Source organism: Lontra canadensis, unplaced genomic scaffold (assembly GCF_010015895.1).
Source record: "Lontra canadensis isolate GAN:19392208 unplaced genomic scaffold, GSC_riverotter_1.0 scaffold204, whole genome shotgun sequence".
Classification (NCBI taxonomy): Eukaryota; Metazoa; Chordata; class Mammalia; order Carnivora; family Mustelidae; genus Lontra; species Lontra canadensis.
Genome location: NW_022631198.1, coordinates 1,191,113 through 1,213,477, shown reverse-complemented (window position 1 = coordinate 1,213,477; position 22,365 = coordinate 1,191,113). Strand labels below are relative to the sequence as shown.

The 22,365-nt window shown below is 43.6% G+C and overlaps 1 protein-coding gene across 1 annotated transcript; it reads left to right on the top strand.

Moving 5' to 3' along the window:
• The first annotated feature begins 10,395 nt into the window (after window positions 1-10,395).
• Window positions 10,396-16,331, top strand: CRYBA1 (crystallin beta A1). Its single transcript, XM_032848470.1, has 6 exons — window positions 10,396-10,426; window positions 11,656-11,720; window positions 13,006-13,124; window positions 14,342-14,483; window positions 15,222-15,364; window positions 16,184-16,331. The coding sequence occupies exons 1-6, from the start codon at window positions 10,396-10,398 to the stop codon at window positions 16,329-16,331; spliced, it is 648 nt and encodes a 215-aa protein (XP_032704361.1).
• The last annotated feature ends 6,034 nt before the right edge of the window (window positions 16,332-22,365 follow it).

The window sequence follows — 22,365 nt, the reverse complement described above, 5'->3', positions numbered from 1 at the left end:
AGAAAAAAGACATTAGGGAAAAACTGAGGAAATCTCTGTAAGTATAGACTTTAGTTAATAATAATGTACTATTACCAGTTCATTAATTGTGACAAATGTACTAAACTGTTATAAGATATTAATAATAGGGAAAACTGGGTGAGGGGAGCATATGAGAATTCTCTGTACTACCCTCGTAATAATTTGGTAAATCTAAAACTATTCTGACATTTTTATTTTTTTAAGATTTTTTAAAACTTTATTTATTTGACAGACAGAGATCACAAGCAGGCAGAGAGGCAGGCAGAGAGAGAGGGGGAAGCAGGCTCCCTGCTGAGCAGAGAGCCTGATGCGGGGCTCGATCTCAGGACCCTGAGATCATGACCCAAGCGAAAGGCAGAGACTTAACCCACTGAGCCACCCAGATGCCCCATATTCTTTTTTTTTCAGGCACCCCATATTCTGATATTTGTAAAAGTTTACTTAAAAATAAAAGTGGGGGAGGGAGCTTGGGTGGCTCAGTTTGTTTAGCGTCTGACTCTTGGTCTCAGCTCAGGTCTTCATCTGAAGGTTGTGAGTTTAAGCCCTGCGTTGGGCTCCATGCCCAGCATGGAGCCTAATAGACAGATAGATAAATAGAGAGATAGAGAGATAAATAGAATGGGGACGCCTGGTTGGCTCAGTCAGTAGAGCATAACACCCTTGATCTCAGTGTTTTGAGTTGGATTCCCATGTTGGGCAAGGAGCCTACTTAAAAAAATAATAATAATAAAAGAGTGAATGGTAAATATCCCAGCCAGGATAACAGAAAAGACGGTCTAATCTAAAAGAGAGCAGTGAGAATCATACATTGGAAACATCGAAAAGGGCCTGGAATTGGGGTGCCAACTACCCCCAGGGAGGCTGGGTTACTCAAGGAGCCCCAAAAGCAGGACTTCGTGAACATCTGTAGAAAGAGTCGTTAGCTTTCAGTACCCCTACCTTCCCACCCACTGCTTGGGTAAAACCCTCCTGGAGAAAAGACTGTGTGGACTTTGAATCAGAGGGGCACCTGGAGACAGCACACCGGACACGGAGGAGGGGAGAGGTGAGCTGCTGAGCTGAGACCAGGAAGAGGAAGTGAGAGTCTAGGCTAGCACCTGTCCCCTTCCACCTGGCTCCAGAAAATGAACAGCCAGAGACATAACCATTCTCAGCAGAAACTGAACCAACCCAAGGAAAATACCTACAGATACTGATCCCAACAACAACAACAACAAAACAGGTTGACTACCTCTTATCCTATAATGGAACCTTCCTGTTGACCATCTTCACCCAGGCATCCAGCACTTCGAATCAGGTTTTCCCAATCAGCTTCCAGCCAGATTTTTCTGGAATAAGAAAGGACATCTACAGAACATCACACATTTGAGAAAAGCCTCCAACATTAAAAAAAAAAAAAAAATCAAAACAAGCAAACAGAACTAAAGGAACTCAAAGGGAATAGAGATCATGTAGGACGAAGAAGAAAACTTCAAAGAAGGAACAATATCCTCAGAGAGATCAACAAAAATATTACAGCTATGAAACAAGACTAGAATGCTTTTAAAATGAAATAATCAGAGAGAACAAAATTGGCTCTTGGACATTGAAAGCGTGATAGTTCAAATAATAGCTTCAGTCAAAGCGTTTGCAGTAGACAAAATAACAGACCTCCAAAAAGGTTCACACTCTAGCCCCCAGAACATAAGAGCATGACCCTACAGGGCAAAGGGAATTTGCAGATATGAGAAAGAAACTTGAGGTGGAGAGAGTAGGCTGGATTATCTGGGTATGTCCTTGTGAGAGAGGCAAGCAGGTAGAGTCAGAAAGACAGAGAAGCAGAGAGAGATTTGAAGAAGGGATGCTGCTGGCTCTGAAGTTAGAGGGAGGAACCCTGCACTAAGAAATGCAGGCAGGCTCCAGGAGCTGGAAAAGGCAGAATACGAGATTCTCCCCCAGAGCCTACAGAAGAAATGCAGCTCTGCCTACAGAGCTGGGAGATCCGAAATTGGTGTCAGTGGAAGCCAGGATCTTGTGATGATTTGCTAGAGCACCAGGGGGAAACTAATATCAGAGCAAAAGCTGAAATTAAGGACATCTCTTCAATGTCAGAACAAAAAGACAAAGAGAAAAATAAAACGAAATATAAGGAAGCCTGAGTATCAGTTCAGGAGGTCAAACGTCCAACCAGTAGAATTTGCAGACAAAGAGATTTGATTTTATTTTATTTTTTAATTTTTTAAATCTTCTAATCATTTTTTTAAAAGACTTTATTTATTTATTTGACAAGTAGGCAGAGAGGCAGGCAGAGAGAGGGAGGAAAGCAGGCTCCCTGCTGAGCAGAGAGCCCGATGCGATGCAGGGCTCAATCCCAGGACCCTGAGATCATGACCTGAGCCGAAGGCAGAGACTTAACCCACTGAGCCACCCAGACGCCCCGACAAAGAGATTTTAAACAGAGGTCAGAAAATGATCAGAGAAGGTGCCTGGATGGCTCAGTCGCTGGGCATCTGTCTTCAGCTCAGGTTGTGGTCCCGGGGTCCTAAGATAGAGCCTCACATTGGGCTCCCTGTTCAGCGGGGAGCCTGCTTCTCCCTTTCCCACTCACCCTTTTTGTATTCCCCCTCTTGCTGTGTCTCTGTCAAATAAATTTTTAAAAAATCTTTAAAAACAGAAAAAGAAAAAAAAAAGGAAATGATCAGAGAAACAATGCAGGAAAATTTCCCATTGAAGGAGATACATTTCTTTTTCTTTTTCTTTTTCTTTTTTTTAGGAGATACATTTCTTGAAGGTTGAGTCTACCAAATGCCCAGAAAAAATAAAGGAAAAAGATTTTCACCCAGGCAAAGCCTCAAGAAGTTCATCTTACTGGGGATTAAAAAAAAAAAAAAAGACTCCAAAAGCTTCTAGAAAGAAAATAAAAAGTCTCATACAAAGGATCAGGAATCAAAAAGGCACCACACATAAAAGACAAAGGGAAAATCTCAATTTGTAGAGAACTAGTCCTCTATACTCAGCCAAACCTTCAGTCAAACATGACCATACAAAAATACATTTTTATGCATTTTGATCTTAAAACATTCATCTCCATGCACCATTTCTCAGGATGCTATTAGTGAAGGTGCTTTACCAAATCAAATAGGTGAACGCTGAGGGGCACCTGGTTGGCTCAGTCAGTAGAACATATGACTTTTTGATCTCGGGGTCATCAGTTTGAGCCCCACGTTAGGTGGGGCTTACTTTTTAAAAATAAGAAAATAAAAACAAAAAAGTAAACTATGAGAGGAAGATACGGAATTCAACCCTGGAGTATAGCACAGGGGATTCCCAGGATGTTTGCCAAGAGAAGTCTCTGGGAAGGACCTGTGCAGCAGCATAGAAAGAATTTCTTCAGGGGCACCTGGGGGGCGCAGATAAGCCTCCGCTCTTGATTTCAGCTCAGATCATGATCTCAGGGTCATGAGATCCAGCCCTGTACTGGGCTCTGCACTCAGTGGGGAATCTGCTTGAGATTCTCTCTCTCCACCTTTCCTTCTGCCTCTCCCCCGGGATCTCAAATAAATAAATAGATCTGAAAGAAAGAAGAAAGAAAGAAGGAAGGAAGGGAGAAAGAAAGAAAGAAAGAAAAGTTTCTTCAGACTGGAGAAGAATGACAGAGACTTCCAGACAGAGTTTTCTGGGGGGGAAAATGGAGCCAACAGATGATCTGACAAGGTCGATTATGAAGAATATTGTATGAAGAGGTATTTAATGAAAACACTGGAAAACTGAACCTATGAAAAAAAATAAGTTATTTTTTAGCTCCAGGAAAAGCAAAAAATGGTTCAAAACAGGAGAAGTGGGGTGCCTGGGTGGCTTAGTCAGTTAAGCAACCGACTCTTGATCTCAACTCAGGTCTTGCTCTCAGGGTTGTGAGTTCAAGCCCCATGTTGGGCTCCATGCTGAGTGTGGAGCCTACTTTAGAAAAAAAATGTTGGGGCATCTAGGTGGCTCAGTGGGTTAAAGCCTCTGCCTTAGGCTCAGGTCATGATCCCAGGGTCCTGGGATCAGGTTCTCTGCTCAGCAGGGAGCCTGCTTCCCTTCCTCTCTCTGCCTGCCTCTCTGCCTACTTGTGATCTCTGTCAAATAAATAAATAAATTCTTTAAAAAAAGGAAAAAAAAGTTATCATGTGTTATTTGGTCCAGTAAAAAACAATATTTACAAAGTCACAGAAACAGATTCACTAAATATTGATTTAAGCAAAATTTATAATATATCTACAGGAGGGTGGGGAGGGGAAAAGAGCTAAAATCTGATCTGCCAAGATAGGAAATCAATATAAAACATCTAAAATCAGTGAGTACCAAAACAAACAAACAAACAAACAAAAAAAACACAGTTGACAGAGAGAGCCTCTAGGCAGTAGGGCTGCTGAGTTTGTAAAAAAACATTTATTATACATTTTTCATTAATATATGATTTAAGTTACCTCTACTTCTGTAATAAAATATGCGAATTACTCTTTTAAAGATTTTACTTATCTATTTGAGAGAGAAACAGAGAAAGAGAGAGTATGAGCGGTGGGGGGGGGGGTGGGGGGGAGGGGGCAAAGGGAGAAGCCGGGTCTCTGCTGGGCAAGGAGCCTGACGGAGGACTCGATCCCAGAAGCCCCTGAGCCGAAGGCAGACGCTTAACGGACTGAGCTACCCAGGAGCCCCATAAGTGAAGTTCTTAAGAAGATAGAAAAGGTGTTATCCAGGATAGGTATCAGTGAGGAGCCAGGGCAGGCGGTGAAGAAGGGAGCCTGTTGGGGTTGCAGGTACTGTAGGTTCCAGGGGCTGGCAGTGGAGAAAGGCCATGGCTGATGAAAACAGGACGTAATGTGTCCTACTGGGAGAAAAGGGAGTATAGTGGGTGAGCAGCACGAGGAGACAGAACAAAACGAAAGCATGGACATTTGGCTGAGATGTTAAAGTAATAGATATCAGAAATCCCGCTCCGGGTTTCTGTTTATGTCACACGTAGGGGAGAGACCACTTTGGAGAAATTTCAAAGGAGGTGTTTAAGAACTGATTTGATGGCTCTTAACCCTCCCTTCTTACCCCAAGGATATATAGACTTGGAGAGATGAGAGGCAGAACTTGGAGAAAGTTTATGGACAAAGCTTGTGCTGTGAACCCCACCACCCTTCGGGGGAAGGAGTGGAAAGAGTTTCACCTCAACAGAAGGAAAAGTCTCCTAGGCCCCTGGGGAAAGACTGCTCTGTGTCCCTCTTGTGAGAAATCTAGAAGTTAGATGTTGGGCTGGGCAACTGCTGAGGGGTGAGGGAAAGAATTTGTCCTGGCAAAGCACACGTGAGTGTTACCCGCAGACCGGAGGTGGGTGGTGCCTCAGAAGGAGCTGGGATGGGGCTGGACTAGATTTATTCCAATAGACGGCTTGGAGGATTGATGGGTCCTCGTCAGAGTGAGTCTAGGGCCCTAGGTGGGGGCTCTCCCGATCCACTCAGCACCCACAAGTCAGGCAGCTTAGAAGAGTTTCCAGGTACACAGTGTGAAGCATCTTACTACAGGACTGCTCTCCTCCTTCTCCCCTTCCCTCCAGCCCCGGGAGGATCAGAAACCCATGAGTAAGGGGGAAGGAAAAGAGTGTCTGTCCCCTCGTTGCAGGCTTTCTGTCTAAGGCAGGTCCTAGCTAGGGTGGCAGGGAGAAAAAGACACACCTTTGAAAGGAGATTGAAGTTTGGGTTACGACTGAATGTTCTAATAATGGAAAAGTGAGGCTGTCTTTTGTGATTGAAAGTCACCCTCCAAGTTTTTATGACCTGAAAGTGACCAGAAAACCCAAGACACTGCCCAAGTTTCCATCTGAGACAAGGGAGAGAAACTAGTGCCCCGGAAAAAAATGTACAGGAGGGGGAAGTGGGGGAAAACGAACAAACAAAACAAAGAAAAAGCACACAGGAGCAGAGCCGGTGAAAACAAAGTTGCTTCTATGGTTATTCCCCATGAGCCACGCTTGTTCATCCGAGTGAAAGGCAAGGACTCCAAAAGCCACGTGGTAAAGAATAAAGATTTTGGCGCCAAAGAGAATTGAGTTTGAAATTTGCCTCTGCCACTTCCTAGCTATGTGACCTTGGGTAAGGAACATGCCCTCTCTGAGTCTGTTTCTCCTACAGTAAGAAGAGTTAGTTAAGAGTATCTCACATGGTTATTTGGGAAGATTATATAAGAAAGCATTTGGGAAAACACTTAAAAACGTATTCTCGGGGTGCCTGGGTGGCTCAGTCGGTTAAGTGTCTGCTTTTGGCTCAGGTCATGATTTGGGGTCTGGGATCAAGCCCTGCATCAGGCTCCCTGCTCAGCAGGAAGCCTGCTTCTCCCTCTTCCACTCCCCCTGCTCGTGCTCTCTCTCTTTCTCTCTCTGTGTCAAAAAAATAAAATCTTTTAAAAATAATTATCTTCCATTCTCCTCTTTGTTATGGGATGTGGACCAGGGTATGCTAGGGAAGGTTTCCTGAAGACAGTGGCTTTTTGCACTGACTTCTCCCGAGGACGGGAGAAGCAGAGAGGGAGACAGGCATCACAGGACGGCCCAGACAAAGATGGAGGGAGACTAAGATTGGCAGAGAAAGGGCAGGACATTTGAATTTCAGATAAACAACAAATAAGCTTTTAGTATACAAAAATGTTCGGGACCTATTTACATACAACACATTCATTGTTTATCGGAAAGTCATAGTTAAGTGGGTATCCTATATTTTGATTTGCTAACCCTTGCCTTCCTCAGTGGGACCAGGTTGGGCCACTGGGCTGTGTGGAACAGAGTGGGCTTGGTGGTCGCCGGCAGGGTAAGGCCCATCCTTGTACCTGTTTTCTAAGTTTTGTGGGATTTCGCCTAGAAGACAGGACTTCAGCCACAGTGTCATGAAATTCAGTGAGACCAAACCCAGCTGAAATGCCTTTGAGCCAGCTACCTACCAAGGGAGCCCAAGAGGGAGGCTGGCCCTCCGGACAACAGTGTCCCAAGCAGGTGTGTGTCCTTTGCTCCTGGATGCAGAGGAACGGGCCCAAAGCAAGTGCTCAGAAAGAATGGGAGGCTCAGGACGCCTCCCACATTCTCTGCCAGCCCTTGTGCCTTCCCAGGCCCAGCGAGGCCCCCTATCTCTCCCCCTAGGACTAGGGCAAAATGGGTCCCCCAGAAGCAGCCCCTTGTGGGGGAGGTAGGTGCTGGATGAACGCTGACTGAGCCCTTTGCTTTGTACCCATCCTGCTTATTTCCAAACAACAGAAGTGCTGCTCAGCCGCCTGGTCAGCCCCATTATGCTCTTGCCACAAAGTGCTGAGTCCAGGGGCTGCCCTGGCCCCATGACCTCACCCCTCCTGCGCTGGGCCTCATCCTGAGAGGCTCCCTTGGCCCAGAGGCAAAGCCAGAGGTCCAAGCCATCCAGAAGATTCTACTGAGTGTCTTCCATGTGTAGGCTGCAGCCCTAGTCTTGAGGGGCTCGTAGTTTAAACGGAGCAGGTGACATTTGGAGGGCTGTCTTGTTCCCCTGAAGGGCCTCCCTCACCTTCGACTCAACAGCCCATCCTGCTGGACCGCCAGCTGCCCCTACTTCACGAGTAGGTGGGCCGAGAACACGGTTCACCATCCATGTCCCCAGTAGAGCAGGGGCCTTAGAGATTTTGACAGAATGTACTCTAAAATCAAATAAACACACGTGACAACAACAACAAAAACCCCTTGGGAAAAAAAGAAAAACTGAATGAAGGTGGTCTTCTCCAAATTCAAAGAAAATGTTCATCTGATGCATTTTTCTAAGATCTTTGCTGGCTGCTCCCACTTGTGTCTGTGAGAATCTGGCACAAGATGGTGTCTGACTTGGGGTAATCGATAACGTAGTTGACATTTATTGAGCTCTAAGTGTCTGATGCTACCCTGAGGCCTTGCTCTCCCTCCGTCCAATGGCAGTTGAGTCCAGCAGACAGTATTTTCCTAATCTACGCCGGAGAGAGAACTTGGTTACCAATATGGAGGTGATATCCGGGAAGCATAACGGTTAGCTGGAGATCTACTTCCTCAGGCTTCGTTGAGGAAAGCGGGAGGAGGACGGGCTGGGGCTGCTCATGACTCCCGCCATATTGGATCGATACTCGTAAATGGGTCGCACAATAATCCTGACTCCCTCCCCACCCCCTAGTCGCCCTATAGTTTTGTGCGTGTGTGTTTGGGCTTTTCGATCAAACATAAGAGCCCTACTTTTCTGGAAAAAGTAAAACTTGGTTCCATCAGTCTTTGTTATACTGACACTTAAACGGGACATAAAGTCCCGAATGAAGACGCTGAGAGTATTTACTTAGAGCACAAACATAACCCAAGCAGGTCAGTTGTCATGAGGGTCAGGACTATCTCAATGTTACCTCTGTGCCCCCGGGGGTACAAAGCCTCATTTATCATTGGATGTCATTCATTTATACATCCGTTCACTCAAAACATACCTATTCCGAGCTAGGAGTTATGCCCAGAACGGAAGATACAATGACAAGACAGAGGAAGTCACTGCCTTCCCAGAGCACGAAGTCCAGTGGAAGAGCCAGATAATTAAGCAATTCAGCTTTTTTCTTTTCAAATATAGCTCGAGTGATCTTTTGATAGCAACTGTGTTCACATTGTTCAAAACTCAAAAAGTACAGACAAATATACTGTGAGAAGTTTTGTCCTTTACCTGAGCCCCCAGTGTCTCAGTTGCCCTTCTTGGAGCCCAATATTTCTAGTTTTTAAAGTATTTTCTACAGCGTCACCAATGCACTTAGGGGGAGAGGTACGGGATGCCACGAGAGCACATTGCCAGTCCAGGGGGCAGGGAAAGACTGAGTGAACAAATGACCCGACAGGTGTTTTCCTAAGACCCTAATTCTGTGCAGGAATGGAGGGAGAGGTAAGGAAGAACCACCAGCCATGGACTGCTGGTCTCTTAATCCCTTGCACAGCCACCAGCCAGCCAGTGCCTACCATGATCCCCAACGCAATTCTGTCCCCTGCCAGCCATTGATCCAGACATCACCAATTAATCAAGCAGCAGAAGCATCCAGGATGGCACTCTGTGCTCCGCCTCGGACCTAGATGTTTGGAATGTTCTGCCCAGATCTGCAAATACTTGTGTCTCTATCAGAACTCGTCCCCTGGGTTTTGGTTCTCCAACCAATCTTGAGTCACAGGCTGGACCTGATTGGCAGAGAGGGATTGGGAGAACTTTCCTGGGAAAAGTTTATTCCTCTCTCCAAGCTGCTATGGAATTTTCTACAGTATCTATCACCAGAAAAAGAGGAGGGTGATAAGCGGTAATTAACCTAGAACGTGTCAGGTCGATATTATCTCCTTTTGCAGGGTTAAGAGAGGCGGATGGACTTGCCCAGAATCACCTAGCTGGTAGAGCTGGGATCTGAACCCATGTTTGCCTGTCTCAAAGCCCTCCTCACCCCTGTTTCTCACAGCAGCTGTGAAAATTGAGCAACACATCCGTCCCTCGTGGCTCCTGGGGAAATCCATGATTCCTCTGCACTCCTCTCCCCAAATGTTCTGAACCTCCCGGGAGAGATCATCGAAGCTTTTAGGGTACTGGAGGCATATAGTACCTTGGGCCTGTGAGATTTCCAAGGTCCTAAAACCATATACTAAGAACCCCAAAAGACTCACTGGCCACTAAATTTTAAAATAAAACTGTAAAATTAAAATGAATATTTAATACAATCACCACAGAGAGACTCATGTCCACTGATCAGCCATCATTGAATTCAATTCTTACAGATTTCTTTTTTTTTAATTTAAATTCAATTCATTAACATATAATTTACTATTTGTTTCAGGGGTACAGGTCTGTGATTCATCAGTTTCATCAGATTTCTATATAAATATAGTATAATAAAGATTCCTGAGAACACAGCGAACCCCCCCTTTTTTTTTGGTCCTAATAAAGTTCAGAATTTTTATGGTTCTTTCACCTTTCTTCAGAGCAAAAAATGTACATTGTGGGTGGGAAATGAGGTGCATTTTGATGTGTTGGCCGTGACGTGGGTCCGAGGAAGGTCCCAGGGCAGCATGAGGACCTTGAAGAAGGGTAGGGGCCCGGCGCTCACACAGACACCTGTCCTCACCTCGCCGCTGTTCTGAAATCAAGTCCATGGCCACCGCCAAGGTCTCCCGCCGCCAGCCTTGCCCACAGCAACAGCGCCTCTGTGGATTTCTGTTTCCCCAGTTGAAACAAAAGCCTGAGGGATGCCCGCCCAGCAGGCTGAGCCACCAAAGCTCTGGGGATCAGGGGGAACAAAAGCTGAGGGAAAGCAGAGTGCTGACAGAGCCAGAGGCCCTCAGCCACAGGGCTATAAAGAGCAGAGCCGCAGAGGAAGTGGCACCAGATGGAGACCCAGACCGTGCAGCAGGAGCTGGGTGAGTAAGGCCCTGCAGGGTGCCCTGGCCTGGCTGGAGAAGAGTGGGGAACTCTGGGGAAGGCAGCCTTCCCTTGGCGCCTGGAGAGGAGTATTTTTATGGCAGTGAGCCCTGGCCTCGCCATCAAGGCTGAGAGGGTGCATGGCGATCCCAGAAATGAACAGGCTCCCAGGGCAGAGGGAAAAGTCCGGGGGGTCAGAGGTGCAGAATGGAAAGATGCATTGCAGAGTGTGGCACACGCATCAGCCCCTGGGCCTGAGACCAGCCAGAAAGAAGGGCTACAGATGGCTGTTTTGGGCCAAGAAAGCTGCCTCTCTTCTTCCGTCCTTCCCTCCCTCCCATCCTTCCTTCCTTTCCTCTGGCTACCATCTTTCCTGTCTACCTGACCTCGATGGGCCTCAGCATCCTCACCTGTAAAATGGAGAGGATGACAGCACTTTCCTCACAGGCCTGGTATCAAGATTAAGTATATTAAATGCATACCCAGCATCTCAAACAGGGCCTGGCATAGAGCCACTGTTTTCGCTATTATCAGTCCCCTTTGCTTGCGCACTTCCCTTCAGTAAGGCTTTTCCAACGCCACCCATCTTCTCCCTCGACCCCGAACTGCCCGGACTTGGGCCCAACATGGCGCTGCATCCGTTCTGTCAGGAGACCCAGGCCCTGCCCCTGAGATGTTCCCCCAGGCCACCTTCAACAGAGAGACAGAGGGAGGTGCTCCAATGAGTGCTGGACACCAGGAAAGAAAGCAAGTCACCACAGGCTGGAAGAGCAGCCATGTCTCTCTCCCGGGGAGGCCATGGCGGCGGGGTCGCGCGCGGCCAGCTGGCGACGGGCTGTGAGGAGCCGGGTGGAGAGGGGACCCCACGCTGCGTGTGGACTGGAGGGTCAGTCACCAAGGACTTTATCCTGGGGTAGGTGAGACAGAGGCAGTGCTGCCACCCACAGGGGTTACCTGGAAGCAGGCAAGAGCGCAACAGCCACATAAACCAAGAGGTCACCTGGCCTGGGCCACACGTCACCTGCACGGTTGCTTGGAATCCCCTTGAAACTGCACGTGGAAGCTCTGCCAGGGGGAAATGACGGAGGCTCAGCTAATGGAAGGCAAAACCGGGACCCCAGGCCAACTCTATCTACTGGACTTGAAGCCCCCTTTCCTTCCTCCTTTGCTGTCACTTCACCCCCTGCCCCCCAGAGGCCATGTCACTGATGGGTGTCTTGTCTTCCAGAAACCCTTCCAACCACCACGATGGCTCAAACCAACCCCATGCCGGGGTCCGTGGGGCCATGGAAGGTAAGTTCACCCCCGTCAGGTAGAATACTGAGCAGTCCCCCAAGGCAGCGGATGAGAGGCGCTGTGAGCAGGTCCCGGGGTTGTGCTTTTCCACGGGACAGTGACCGACCAATAAGATAGCAGTTTTAGGGGAAGGGTGGACACAACATCCAGATGTTGTCTCAGGAAGGATCTTTCAGAATGCCCCATTCTGACAGAAGGATGACCCTGGAAGCCCTCGGTGTGTGGAAGATGATACCTCGTATTCTAGGTCACCTCTCCTCCACACTACTAAAATCATCTTTTAAAAAAAAAAAAAGATTTCATTTATTTATTTGACAGAGAGAGAGAGAGCATAAGCACAGGGAGCGGCAGGCAGAGGGAGAGGGAGAAGCAGGCTCCCCACTGAGCAGGGGGCCTGATGTGGGACTTGATCCCGGGGCCCTGGGGTCATGACCTGAGCCGAAAGCAGATGCTTACCAACTGAGCCATCCAGGTGCCCCGAAAATCATCTTGAAACAGAGCAGCCCAGAGTCACCTGAATGACTCAATTGGTGGAACGTGCACATCTTGATCTTGGAGGTGTGAGTTAGAGCCCCACGTTGGGTGTAGAGATTACTTGAAAATAAAATAATAATAAAAAAAGAACTAAAAAAATAGAGCAGCCCAGAGTGGAATATGCTGCCGTGGAGAAGCTGAGGTCCAGAAATGACAGATTTGCCACCAGATCCCAACCCAGGTCTCCCGACTCCCAACCTGAGGCTGATGGTAACCATTAGCCGAAGCGGCTGAGCCTCAGCTTTTCGCTATTTTCCTCAACACTCCTACCTTCTTCACTGGGTCAACTCTGAGGGATAGTTCACAGCTTTGGGAGTTTGTCCTCTAGCCAGGTTCAAGAGCCAAGTTCTAGCTCAAGGTATGAAAGGGATTGATCACAATTCTCGGTTTACACCATGCGTTTCTCTAGTGAATGTGGCTGGAGAAGATAAGAAATAATCCACAAGAAGGCCTGGAATCATCATTATCCTTTCCACTGGGCCAGGTATTGTTCCTGGCAAACGATTCCTGTCATAAACTCATCCCCATACTTCATTCCTAGCCTGGGCATGTAAACACCACCAACCAGTGGTATTAATCCAAGCCCCTTCCTATCCTGTCTGTAGTGGAAGAGACCTTACCAGACATCCTGGGCTACAGCTAGTGATGGAAAACACAGGGTCAGACAAAAGTCAAGCTCTTGACTGGGGCTTCTGTTCTTCCTGATGTACCACATTCTAATTCTGTTTCCCTGTTCAATTCCATTCAGATAACCATCTACGACCAGGAGAATTTCCAGGGCAAGAGGATGGAGTTCACCAGCTCCTGCCCAAATGTCTCTGAGCGCAGTTTTGATAATGTCCGGTCTCTCAAGGTGGAATGTGGCGCGTGAGTATGGACCTCAGCAGGACCTCAGGGCCCTTGTTTGTGGTCTCTGTAGAAACGGGGCCATAAAGGTGGGGATCAGGGAAGAAAGATGTCTCCCCCTGCCAGATTCTAATCTGTTCTGGGAAAGAGGCCTCCCTATGGCAGTAATCTCAAAAGAAATCACTATGTGTGTAATTTAGTAACTCAAAGCTAGAAGGAACATGAGGTTCCTAGTGGCTTGGTACTCGCTTTGGTGGTGGTGGTGGGGGGGGTGCATTAAAGAAATGTAGACCATGGGGAGGGGGAGTGCCAGTAATCAGATCCGGGCCTCTAGAGCCCACAGGCTGATACCTGATATCCTGTTCAGAATAGCCACAGGATCCTTCAGTTTGTCTTGCCTACAGAAAATAGAGGAAAACGTCAAACTGCAACCTCTTTCCAGCTAACTCCCTAATCTCTGTGTAAAAAGGAACTAAACCCCAGGACGTGAGAGCCATATTAGGTCCCAGCTAATTTTTGAGGAGTTTCTTGTTGATTAATTTCTTTGACAAGTTAGACTCTTGTTTTGTTTTCTGACTCTGGCAGGATAGTTGAGGCCTTTATCATCGGCCTGAAAACACATGGAAAGCATTCTCCTTTGGCCGAAGCAAAATGGGCTTTGCACAAGTTGTGAGCCACCAAATTGAGCTAACCCTTTAAAGGGAGTAAAATACTTTAAGGCGTCACCAGTAACTGAGGTTTGGCGGTGAAAAATTGATCCAAGGTGTTTTAGTAAATGAGGAATAGGGGTGTGACAGCAGGAGCGAGAACCCACAAAGCTAAAAGGAAACAAGAGACTAGTAGCCCATCAGCTGCCTGTTCAACCCTTTGCTTCCTTAGAAAGAAGCCAATAGGTTTGGCTGGAACCAAAGCAATAGTCAGTCACTAGATCCTGACCTGGAGTTCCAAGTAGAGAATAAGGTAACCTGGAGAGAAAGGAAATAAAATTTTAGACTGACTTTGCTCATACACATGACTCAGGTCAGCGAGGCAAACCCTTTCAGAGGACAACCAAAACAAATATTACATTTGTAATATTTGTACGTATTCCTGTAGCCGTCAGCTCATTTCCCACTTCTTGTGACTTGGCTCTGTTGGATCTGGCTTGATATTTTACATCTAAAACAAAAGATGCCTTCTCCCTGAGGCCACATAGGCTCCGAACACCATGAACAAACGCCACAACTTGTCTTTGGCAGCTGGGTTGGTTTTGAGCATACCAGCTTCTGTGGGCAACAGTTTATCCTGGAGAGAGGAGAATACCCTCGCTGGGACGCCTGGAGCGGGAGTAATGCCTACCACATTGAGCGCCTCATGTCCTTCCGCCCCATCTGTTCAGCTGTGAGTCTCTGCATTTTTCACCTCTGTGCATGTGGGGGTTTGGGGCAAGAGAGGCTGCATATGGACTGACACTGCTGCTTCTCATCAGTTATGCTGAAATGCAGCAGGAAGGAGAACAGTAAAAAGAGGAAAGAAAAACACTGGTCCCTCTGTTTCTAAATCTGCCATTTGGTTCTTCCCTGGTAGAAGGTATTTTCATTAAGCTAGGAGTGGCAGGAAGTGGATACTCAAGAGCCCAGGATCTTCAAAAGTGCGGTAGGGTGACTAGTGAGAGTTAGTTTTGCCTGTCTTTGTACTCCATACACGTTAGTCTCTGCCTTAATGCTTGTATAGTATTCATATCCCCTACTGGACTTTAGGTTGTTTCCAACACAGTACACGCACACAAGCACAACATAGCTTACTTTTTCTATTCATTTCTGTGATCTTTTCTCATATTAGTGAATATTAATCCCTTGGTTGGCTGTGTGTTTCAAGTATTTTTTCCTGCTCTATTTTCTTTGTCGACCTGTTGTTGCCCCATAGTATTACATGTTATTTGTACATTTGAAATGTTACGGTTATTACATTGGACCAGACCGTACTGAGTAGTTCTTACTTCTATATTGCCTGAAGTATTTTTACGATCAATGATCATGTACTCCCCTCTGTAAACCAGGAGTATCTTGAATTTGGAAAAAGATAAAGAAGAAGTTAACACTGGTACCAAATGATTTCTTAAAAATTTCTGGATTACAGAATCATAAGGAGTCTAAGATTACCATCTTTGAGAAGGAAAACTTCATTGGACGCCAGTGGGAGATCTGTGATGACTACCCCTCCTTGCAAGCCATGGGTTGGTTCAACAACGAAGTTGGGTCCATGAAGATACAATGTGGGGCGTAAGTGCAAAAACAGGGATGGGGCACATTTCAAAGTAACTCTTGCAAATGTAGATCTTGTAAATACTAATACATCAATGGTACATCTTATCAGATTTCATACATTAGTATACTAATTTGGCTGGCACGTTCTAGTTACTAATTTTCAAATTTCAAGTTGTTGGTACCAACTCTCACTTAAGGTCAGTTTTATTCCCTCTCAAATATTGCTCTACGGAATTAACGTTGACTACTCTTTTATTTTTTTAAAAAAGATTCATTTAGGGGCACCTGGGTGGCTCAGTGGGTTAAGGCCTCTGCCTTTGGCTCGGGTCATGATCTCAGGGTCCTGGGATCGAGCCCCACGCTGGGCTCTCTGCTTGTGGGGAGCCTGCTTCCTCCTCTCTGCCTACTTGTGATCTCTGTCAAATAAATAAATAAAACCTTTAAAAAAATAAATAAAAAGATTCATTTATTTGAGAGTGCATGCTTATAAGCAGGGGGCTGGGTAGAGGGAGAGAAGCCGATTGCCCACGGAGTAGGTTACTCCATCTCAAGACCCTGAGATCATGACCTGAGCTAAAATCAAGTTAGACGCTTAACCAACTGAGCCAACCAGGCACCCTTTTACGCTTTCTCATAGTCCAAGTTGATTTTTGACTGACTAGCTGTCGCCATGTAATGCTCACAAACGGTGCCTGGCACATTCAGGAGGACTGTTGTTTTCCAAGGTGAAAAGCACTCTGTACCAGTTGTGCTGAGGAAAAGAGGCTCAGGTTTCAGGGTACTGACCGTGCTCCTAACTAGTTTTAACAATCTAATGTGCTTTGGATTTCCTAGCTGGGTCTGCTACCAGTATCCTGGATACCGTGGTTATCAATATATCTTGGAATGTGACCATCATGGAGGAGACTATAAACACTGGAGAGAGTGGGGTTCTCACGCCCAGACTTCGCAGATTCAATCAATTCGCCGTATCCAACAGTAGTGGACTAAAAGCTCCAAGTAAGAGAAACCTTGCTAAGCAATCCAGAACGAGTTTTAGGTTAGCTGCTGAAATCCACAATAAATGTCATTAAAAAAGAAAAAGTGTGTAGACTGAATTAACTACCATACTTCTTTTTTTCAAAGACTTGAGAGTGTGCATGCAGCGGGGGAGGGGCAGAAGGAAAGAGAAACCTGAGCAGACTCCAAGCTTAGCGTGTAGGGCTCAGTCTCAACTCCGGGCCCTGAGATCACAACCTGAGCGGAAACAGAAGCTTAACCACACCACTAGGTGCCCCTTTAAGTAGGCTCCACGCCCAGCATGGAGCTCAGACTCCTGACTGTGAGATCAAGTCCTGAGCCAAGAGTCAGAGGCTTAACCAACTGAGCCCCCCAGGTATCCCACCATACTTTTATATGAATCACACCTATGGGAATGAGAATTTGTAAAGACAAACTTCAGTGAAACCCCAAATTCCCTTTTGTATCCTTGCAAGTAACTCACCAGGCCAAGGAAATTATTCCCTAACTCAAACATAAAAGCATATGAAATGTACCAGTCTATGTAGTGGCAGACACTTTCCATAAATGTTTTCTACATCTCCTCCCCTTCTCATTCCCTACTCTAATATGTTGATGTTAGCCCTGATTTTTTTTCAACTTGTGACAAATCAATGCTACACAAACTTGGGAAATTTCTCAAATATGCATTGCCATGGATTTCTACATAAAGTTGCAAATAAATCCAAAATTTTGGCCACTTATTCTAGTTGCTTAATTGCTGAGCTCAGTTTTGGCTTATTTCAGTTGTTAAGAATGTAAGGTTCAATGGGCATGCAAAAAAGGTAGGATAGCTATTCCCATGGCTCATTTTTAAACAAATATGCCAATTCTAAGCACTTTGATAACCTGTATTTGTCTTAATGACATATGACCATGGTACACTTAAGACTTAATTTGTACATTTGACCCTTTAAAAAAGTATCATTATGTCTCACCATCTTAGTTTTCAGATTCTTAAAAAACTTAAAGCACACAAAAGAGAACACAAACACCTCAGAAACTTTAAAATTTTTTATTCAACAATGTACACTTGTCTCTTAATTTGATCTACAAATTTCTCAAGGTATTTTTCTGATAAAATAAGTAAATCTGGGTATGGATGTAGAGTGTTTGTAATTTATATTTTTAAAACACTGAACATGGAGTAAGACATCAATAAAGGAAGATCATCGTGTAACTGACGCTTCCTCAGAATCCAGGACATCAGAAACAGCTATGGCAAATACCTAAGCATTAGCAAAAGGGTAAATTTCTGGCCATTGTTCTTTTATCTAGAAAAGGCCTATCTTTCTGACTGGGCGAAACAAACACTGAAAAAAATTTTTTTTAATTGGGAGAGGGAAGGAAAAACATCCTCCAACATAACTGTAGTCCACTAATTATCCTTTCCCGCAGATTAAGAAGAGGTAACACAACTCCTAAGTGCTGGTGCACACAAGACACAGAAATTACTTTGCTCCTTCAACATATTCTAAGACTAAACATAAGTGAACTACTGACAGATGCTGAGGAGTAGCCACGGCCATCTAAGATGATGCTATACTCCCTCATTTCTGCCTTTTAAGGCCAGGCACGATGGACTACATTTCCAATCTTGACTACTAGATTTAGTTTCTGTCACTTTCGGAAGGAAGGGTTTTGCTGTTTTCAAAGTCAACAACATACTTCAAGAGCACACTTGATGATAGAGAAGTAACCCTCCTCTCAACATAGGAAAAAAACGTACAAATCAGAAATATTTCTTTTATATCTAGGAGCATGGGGAAAATAGCATTATTATCTTCTACTTATTTAGCCTCTTCTATAAAAGTTCTAAGGAGATTACAAAACAATCTTTTAAAAGATTTGACAAACCTGGCCAGTACATCTACACAATCGTTAAAAGTACACATCCATATGAAGTAAAGCTATTTAGTACATGCAGACTGCAGCAGTTTAACCAAATTCGCCCAGTTTCTAAACGTTATTCTAATCAGCTTGGGCAATTTTTAAAAGATACACATTATCTTTAAAACAACCTGTGCTTTGATATTTAAACAGCTGAATGATTCTAATCTTAAGTCATTCATTCAGTAAGACCAAACATATACTAAAGCAATAAAGGGAAAATGGTTATCCTACCTTTAAACCAGGCTTAAGACACAGAATTGTCAAAGAACTCCATGTGGCAAAGGTCCTCCGCTCCTATTTGAGTTACCTCCCATTTCTATTTGATCAAATAAATCAAAGTTTCCACGAGGAAGTAAGAGCATCCAAAAGTTTGTAAAGCTGATAAAACTGCCCTGTTTCAAGAAAAGCCCTTTAGTAGATACAAGCCCAGCTCTCATTTAAACTGAAGTTTATTAAATTAGGTGCCAGTTTTCCTCTCTTCTAGTTCTACTGATGAGCTAGCCCAGAACTATTACTTTGAGCCACGTTTCTAATGATGGTAAAGCTAAGAACAGCAAAGTAATAAGGATAGGTCACTTTTGGTAATGACACACAAATTAAACTTTCAAAACATGTGCATAGCTTTATTCATCTACTAAGATCTAACCTTTTCATGGAGCTTCAGCAAAATTCGAGTGTGCAAAATGCATTTCTAAAACGTAATGCAAGCAAAGCTTTTCACATTTACACTGGCAGGAAATACAGAGAAACTAACAAGTCACATTAGGGAGAGTTCAGATCTTTTTTTTTTTTTTTTTTAATGACAAGAATTGCACAGTTCATTATTTTGAGACAATTGTTGCAGACATAAATACTTAAAATTTTCTAAGCCAAGGTGCTTTAACAATAAAAATTTTTTAGTTGGAAAGAGCCAGTAACTTGGATCATAGCTCACAAAAGAATTCCAAATTAAAGTGGACTCCATTATCTCCCTAGATTTTGCAAACAATGCTTTTTATAACACTTTTTTAAAATAACACTAAAGGAGACAGCAAGCTGAAACTTTTTTCAAAGCACACAAGAAATGGTGTCATCACATTACTTGAAGAAGGTGCTGAGGGGGTAGGGAAAGGGAGTGAAGAATCCTTTTACTATTTCCCACTACAGAACAGCCACTAACAGATTAAGAACAAAAAAAGAAACAACAAAAAAAGTAAATTAAATCACTTCCCCAGTTTATAAAATAGTTCCAGTTTGTGACAAGATCTATAACTTTAAACAGAGAGCACCAGTTGGGCGATAGAATGAGCATTTCATACTGCATAAAAATTAGTGAGGTGGTTAAGAACCATCAACTATCTCAGGCATTATTACATGGCCTTTCCAAACTTTTTAAAATATACATGCAAGGCACATTGATATAAAAATAGATCTCTGGCCAACAAATATATTAAATAAGCAAATTAAAATTTTGGCTTGGTAATATTGGCAACATCAAAATATAACCAGATAGCTTTGGACCACTTATCTTTCTCATATTCCTCCACCCCATTTGGTGTTTTCTCCTCCATTATTTTGGGTTAAGTCTCCTTCAAGTTTGGGTATGTGCTTGAGAAATGACTTTTCCTCTCATCAAGTAGCATCCTACTAAAGTTACCTTTGCTAAGTAAAAACATACTAGGAGAAGCAGAATAGTTGAGTTTTGATTAATTTGATTACACTAAATCTGATTGGCTCCGGATGGCATTATTTCTCCTCTGTATACAAACAAAAACTCCCCAGCTTATCTAGTAGACAATTGTTTTTCTTTCTACAAGATAAATCAGCAACAAACCGTTCTTCCCAAATCCTCTTTTTGAGGCAGAGAGAGGGAATAAGAGAAACAAAACTAAGATTTAAAAGATTTTCAGTAGTAGAAGATATTTTAAGGCCAAAAAGTGTAATACAATTTTTATTTTCCTAAGTTATTGCCCTTCACAGGCCAATACCATAAATAGTTTATTTGTACTGATTCCCTCCTCAAGAAAAAATTTTAATTCATTCAGTTTTGTTAGTGGCTGTGCTACAGGAAAGGTATTCAAAGCAACTTATAAAGGTATGGTATATAGTAATGTAAAAAGTGCATCACATTCTTGATTTTCAGTTTCTCATAGCAGCAGCAGGATTAATCCAAGACAGAAAACAGTTGTATTTTCACTCTAAGAAATGCAACAACTAATGAAATGTATTTAAGATTATGCAAGGATCCTCCTCTATAGAGGATAAATGAAATGACTAATAATAGACAAACAGGGGCAAACTAAAGGCATTCACTCATATTTACATATTAAAACCATTTTTAACACCAAATCTTTACATCTAGCAAAAGAAATGTTTAAGAATAAAAGACATTACTAAAGCAGTATCCATTTTTTTGGAGCCTTTGTTTAGCACCTGAGGAAAAAAAAAAGGGTATATGGAAAGCTATGTAATTTACCTCAAGTTGGTTTCTTGGTCTGTATACACTTTGATATACAATGAAAGTGAAAATGAACTGGAATAGGTTTGTAGCTATTTTAGTAAGGCTGTAGAAAAGGGATACTGCAGTATTATAAAATGGCTTTAGAACTCTGGACATAAGCAAAAATTTTATGGATAAATAGGGAAGTCTGAATCAGCAATCCCAACATGGGAGGATGGCTGTTCCATTGGTTTCTCGCCCATAACTGCTATTTGACACTCCCAGTAATGCAAAAGCAACATACTATTCATGCTTCATCGGGTGTTTTTATTACGCAGACAACTTAAAATTCTATTTATTCTTATTGAGTGGCAAAACAGTGTGAAATTTAATTTAAAACTCAGTAAGCAGTGCACTTGAGGGGAGCCAATGATTTATCATTCTTTAAACCAAACCAGGGTGGTCCTGGCTCTCACGCATCTGAAAAGATTTAAGTGTACTTAAAAAGAACATTTTAAGATACTCAAAGCATAAGCCCATCTTTCTCACCATAAAATAATCCTGGTGCTCTGCTCATTTATCACATTAATAAAAATAACATCAGTATTAAGAACTAATGATAACCTATGCATCTGCAAACTTAGAGCAGCTATTACATACTTGTCCTCTGACCCTCCCTTTTAAACAAGTATCAATACTTTGGGGAGGAAAAGATGAGCAAATCCTACACCTTTCAAAATGCAGCAGTTCAGTTTTGGGTAGGATTATCAATGGACACTGCCCAGTCAGAATCAAAGTCAACTAGTACAACATCGTTGTATAACAGACCTGATTATAAAAACTGTCCCTAATATGTACCTGTCCTACTAGTCTATTTTGCAGTTAGCATAGGTATACAAGAATCATGTATCAAGGATATGGCCCAGTGGTAGAACTATACTCCTAATCCTTGGAAATGGGACTTTCAAACCTTTTTCTCTGAAAATAGCCTTGACAAAATGACTCCCCCTTACTTAACAATTTAAAATAAGTCCTCTTCCAGTTTTCCTTGCCTGTGGCCATTGAATATGACATAAAATTTCACACTAAATGGCTTTTTGCGTTTGAAAGTTTTCAAGATAAACCATTAGAGGCCTCCAGTTGGGTTAGCAACAAGACTAAACCAAATATGAATCTACCATTATGGTAATGTTTTGTGACGAAACACATTTTGTACTGTGGACAATACTCGTAACTGAGGTTTGCCATATTTTCCCTAGAAACTGTTATTTGAAAAACCAATGCAGCACTTTTTTTCTTTATAAAGTTTTTGCAAATTCTCAATGAGTAGATAAGCAGGTGATTAAGAACAACAGCAAAATTCTAAAATGGAGATACCTTCTCCAGCCATTTATTCGAAGAAAAAACTGGCATTAACAAATTCCTAATTATTGTCTATCCCCTCCCAGAAAGGAGGAGGCGGGGCTAACTACAGATGCTGTAAATATACTTTACGTCAAAGTTCATTACTAAGAAAGTCAGAGGAAAGGCTATGCAATTAACTTCAGTTCAGCAAAGTGGGGGTGAATAAAGAGAAAGATAAATACACCCTGTCTTTTGTGGGGAAGGGGAATTATTCTAGATATCTATAAGAGTGGTATGTGACACAGAAGCCTACAATCAAGAC

Bases quoted from the DNA above. Each gene is read 5' to 3' on its own strand.
- CRYBA1 (XM_032848470.1), top strand. From the start codon at position 10,396: ATGGAGACCCAGACCGTGCAGCAGGAGCTGG. The intron at 10,427-11,655 runs GTGAGTAAGGCC...CTTGTCTTCCAG, and splicing joins GACCGTGCAGCAGGAGCTGG to AAACCCTTCCAACCACCACG. The intron at 11,721-13,005 runs GTAAGTTCACCC...AATTCCATTCAG, and splicing joins GGTCCGTGGGGCCATGGAAG to ATAACCATCTACGACCAGGA.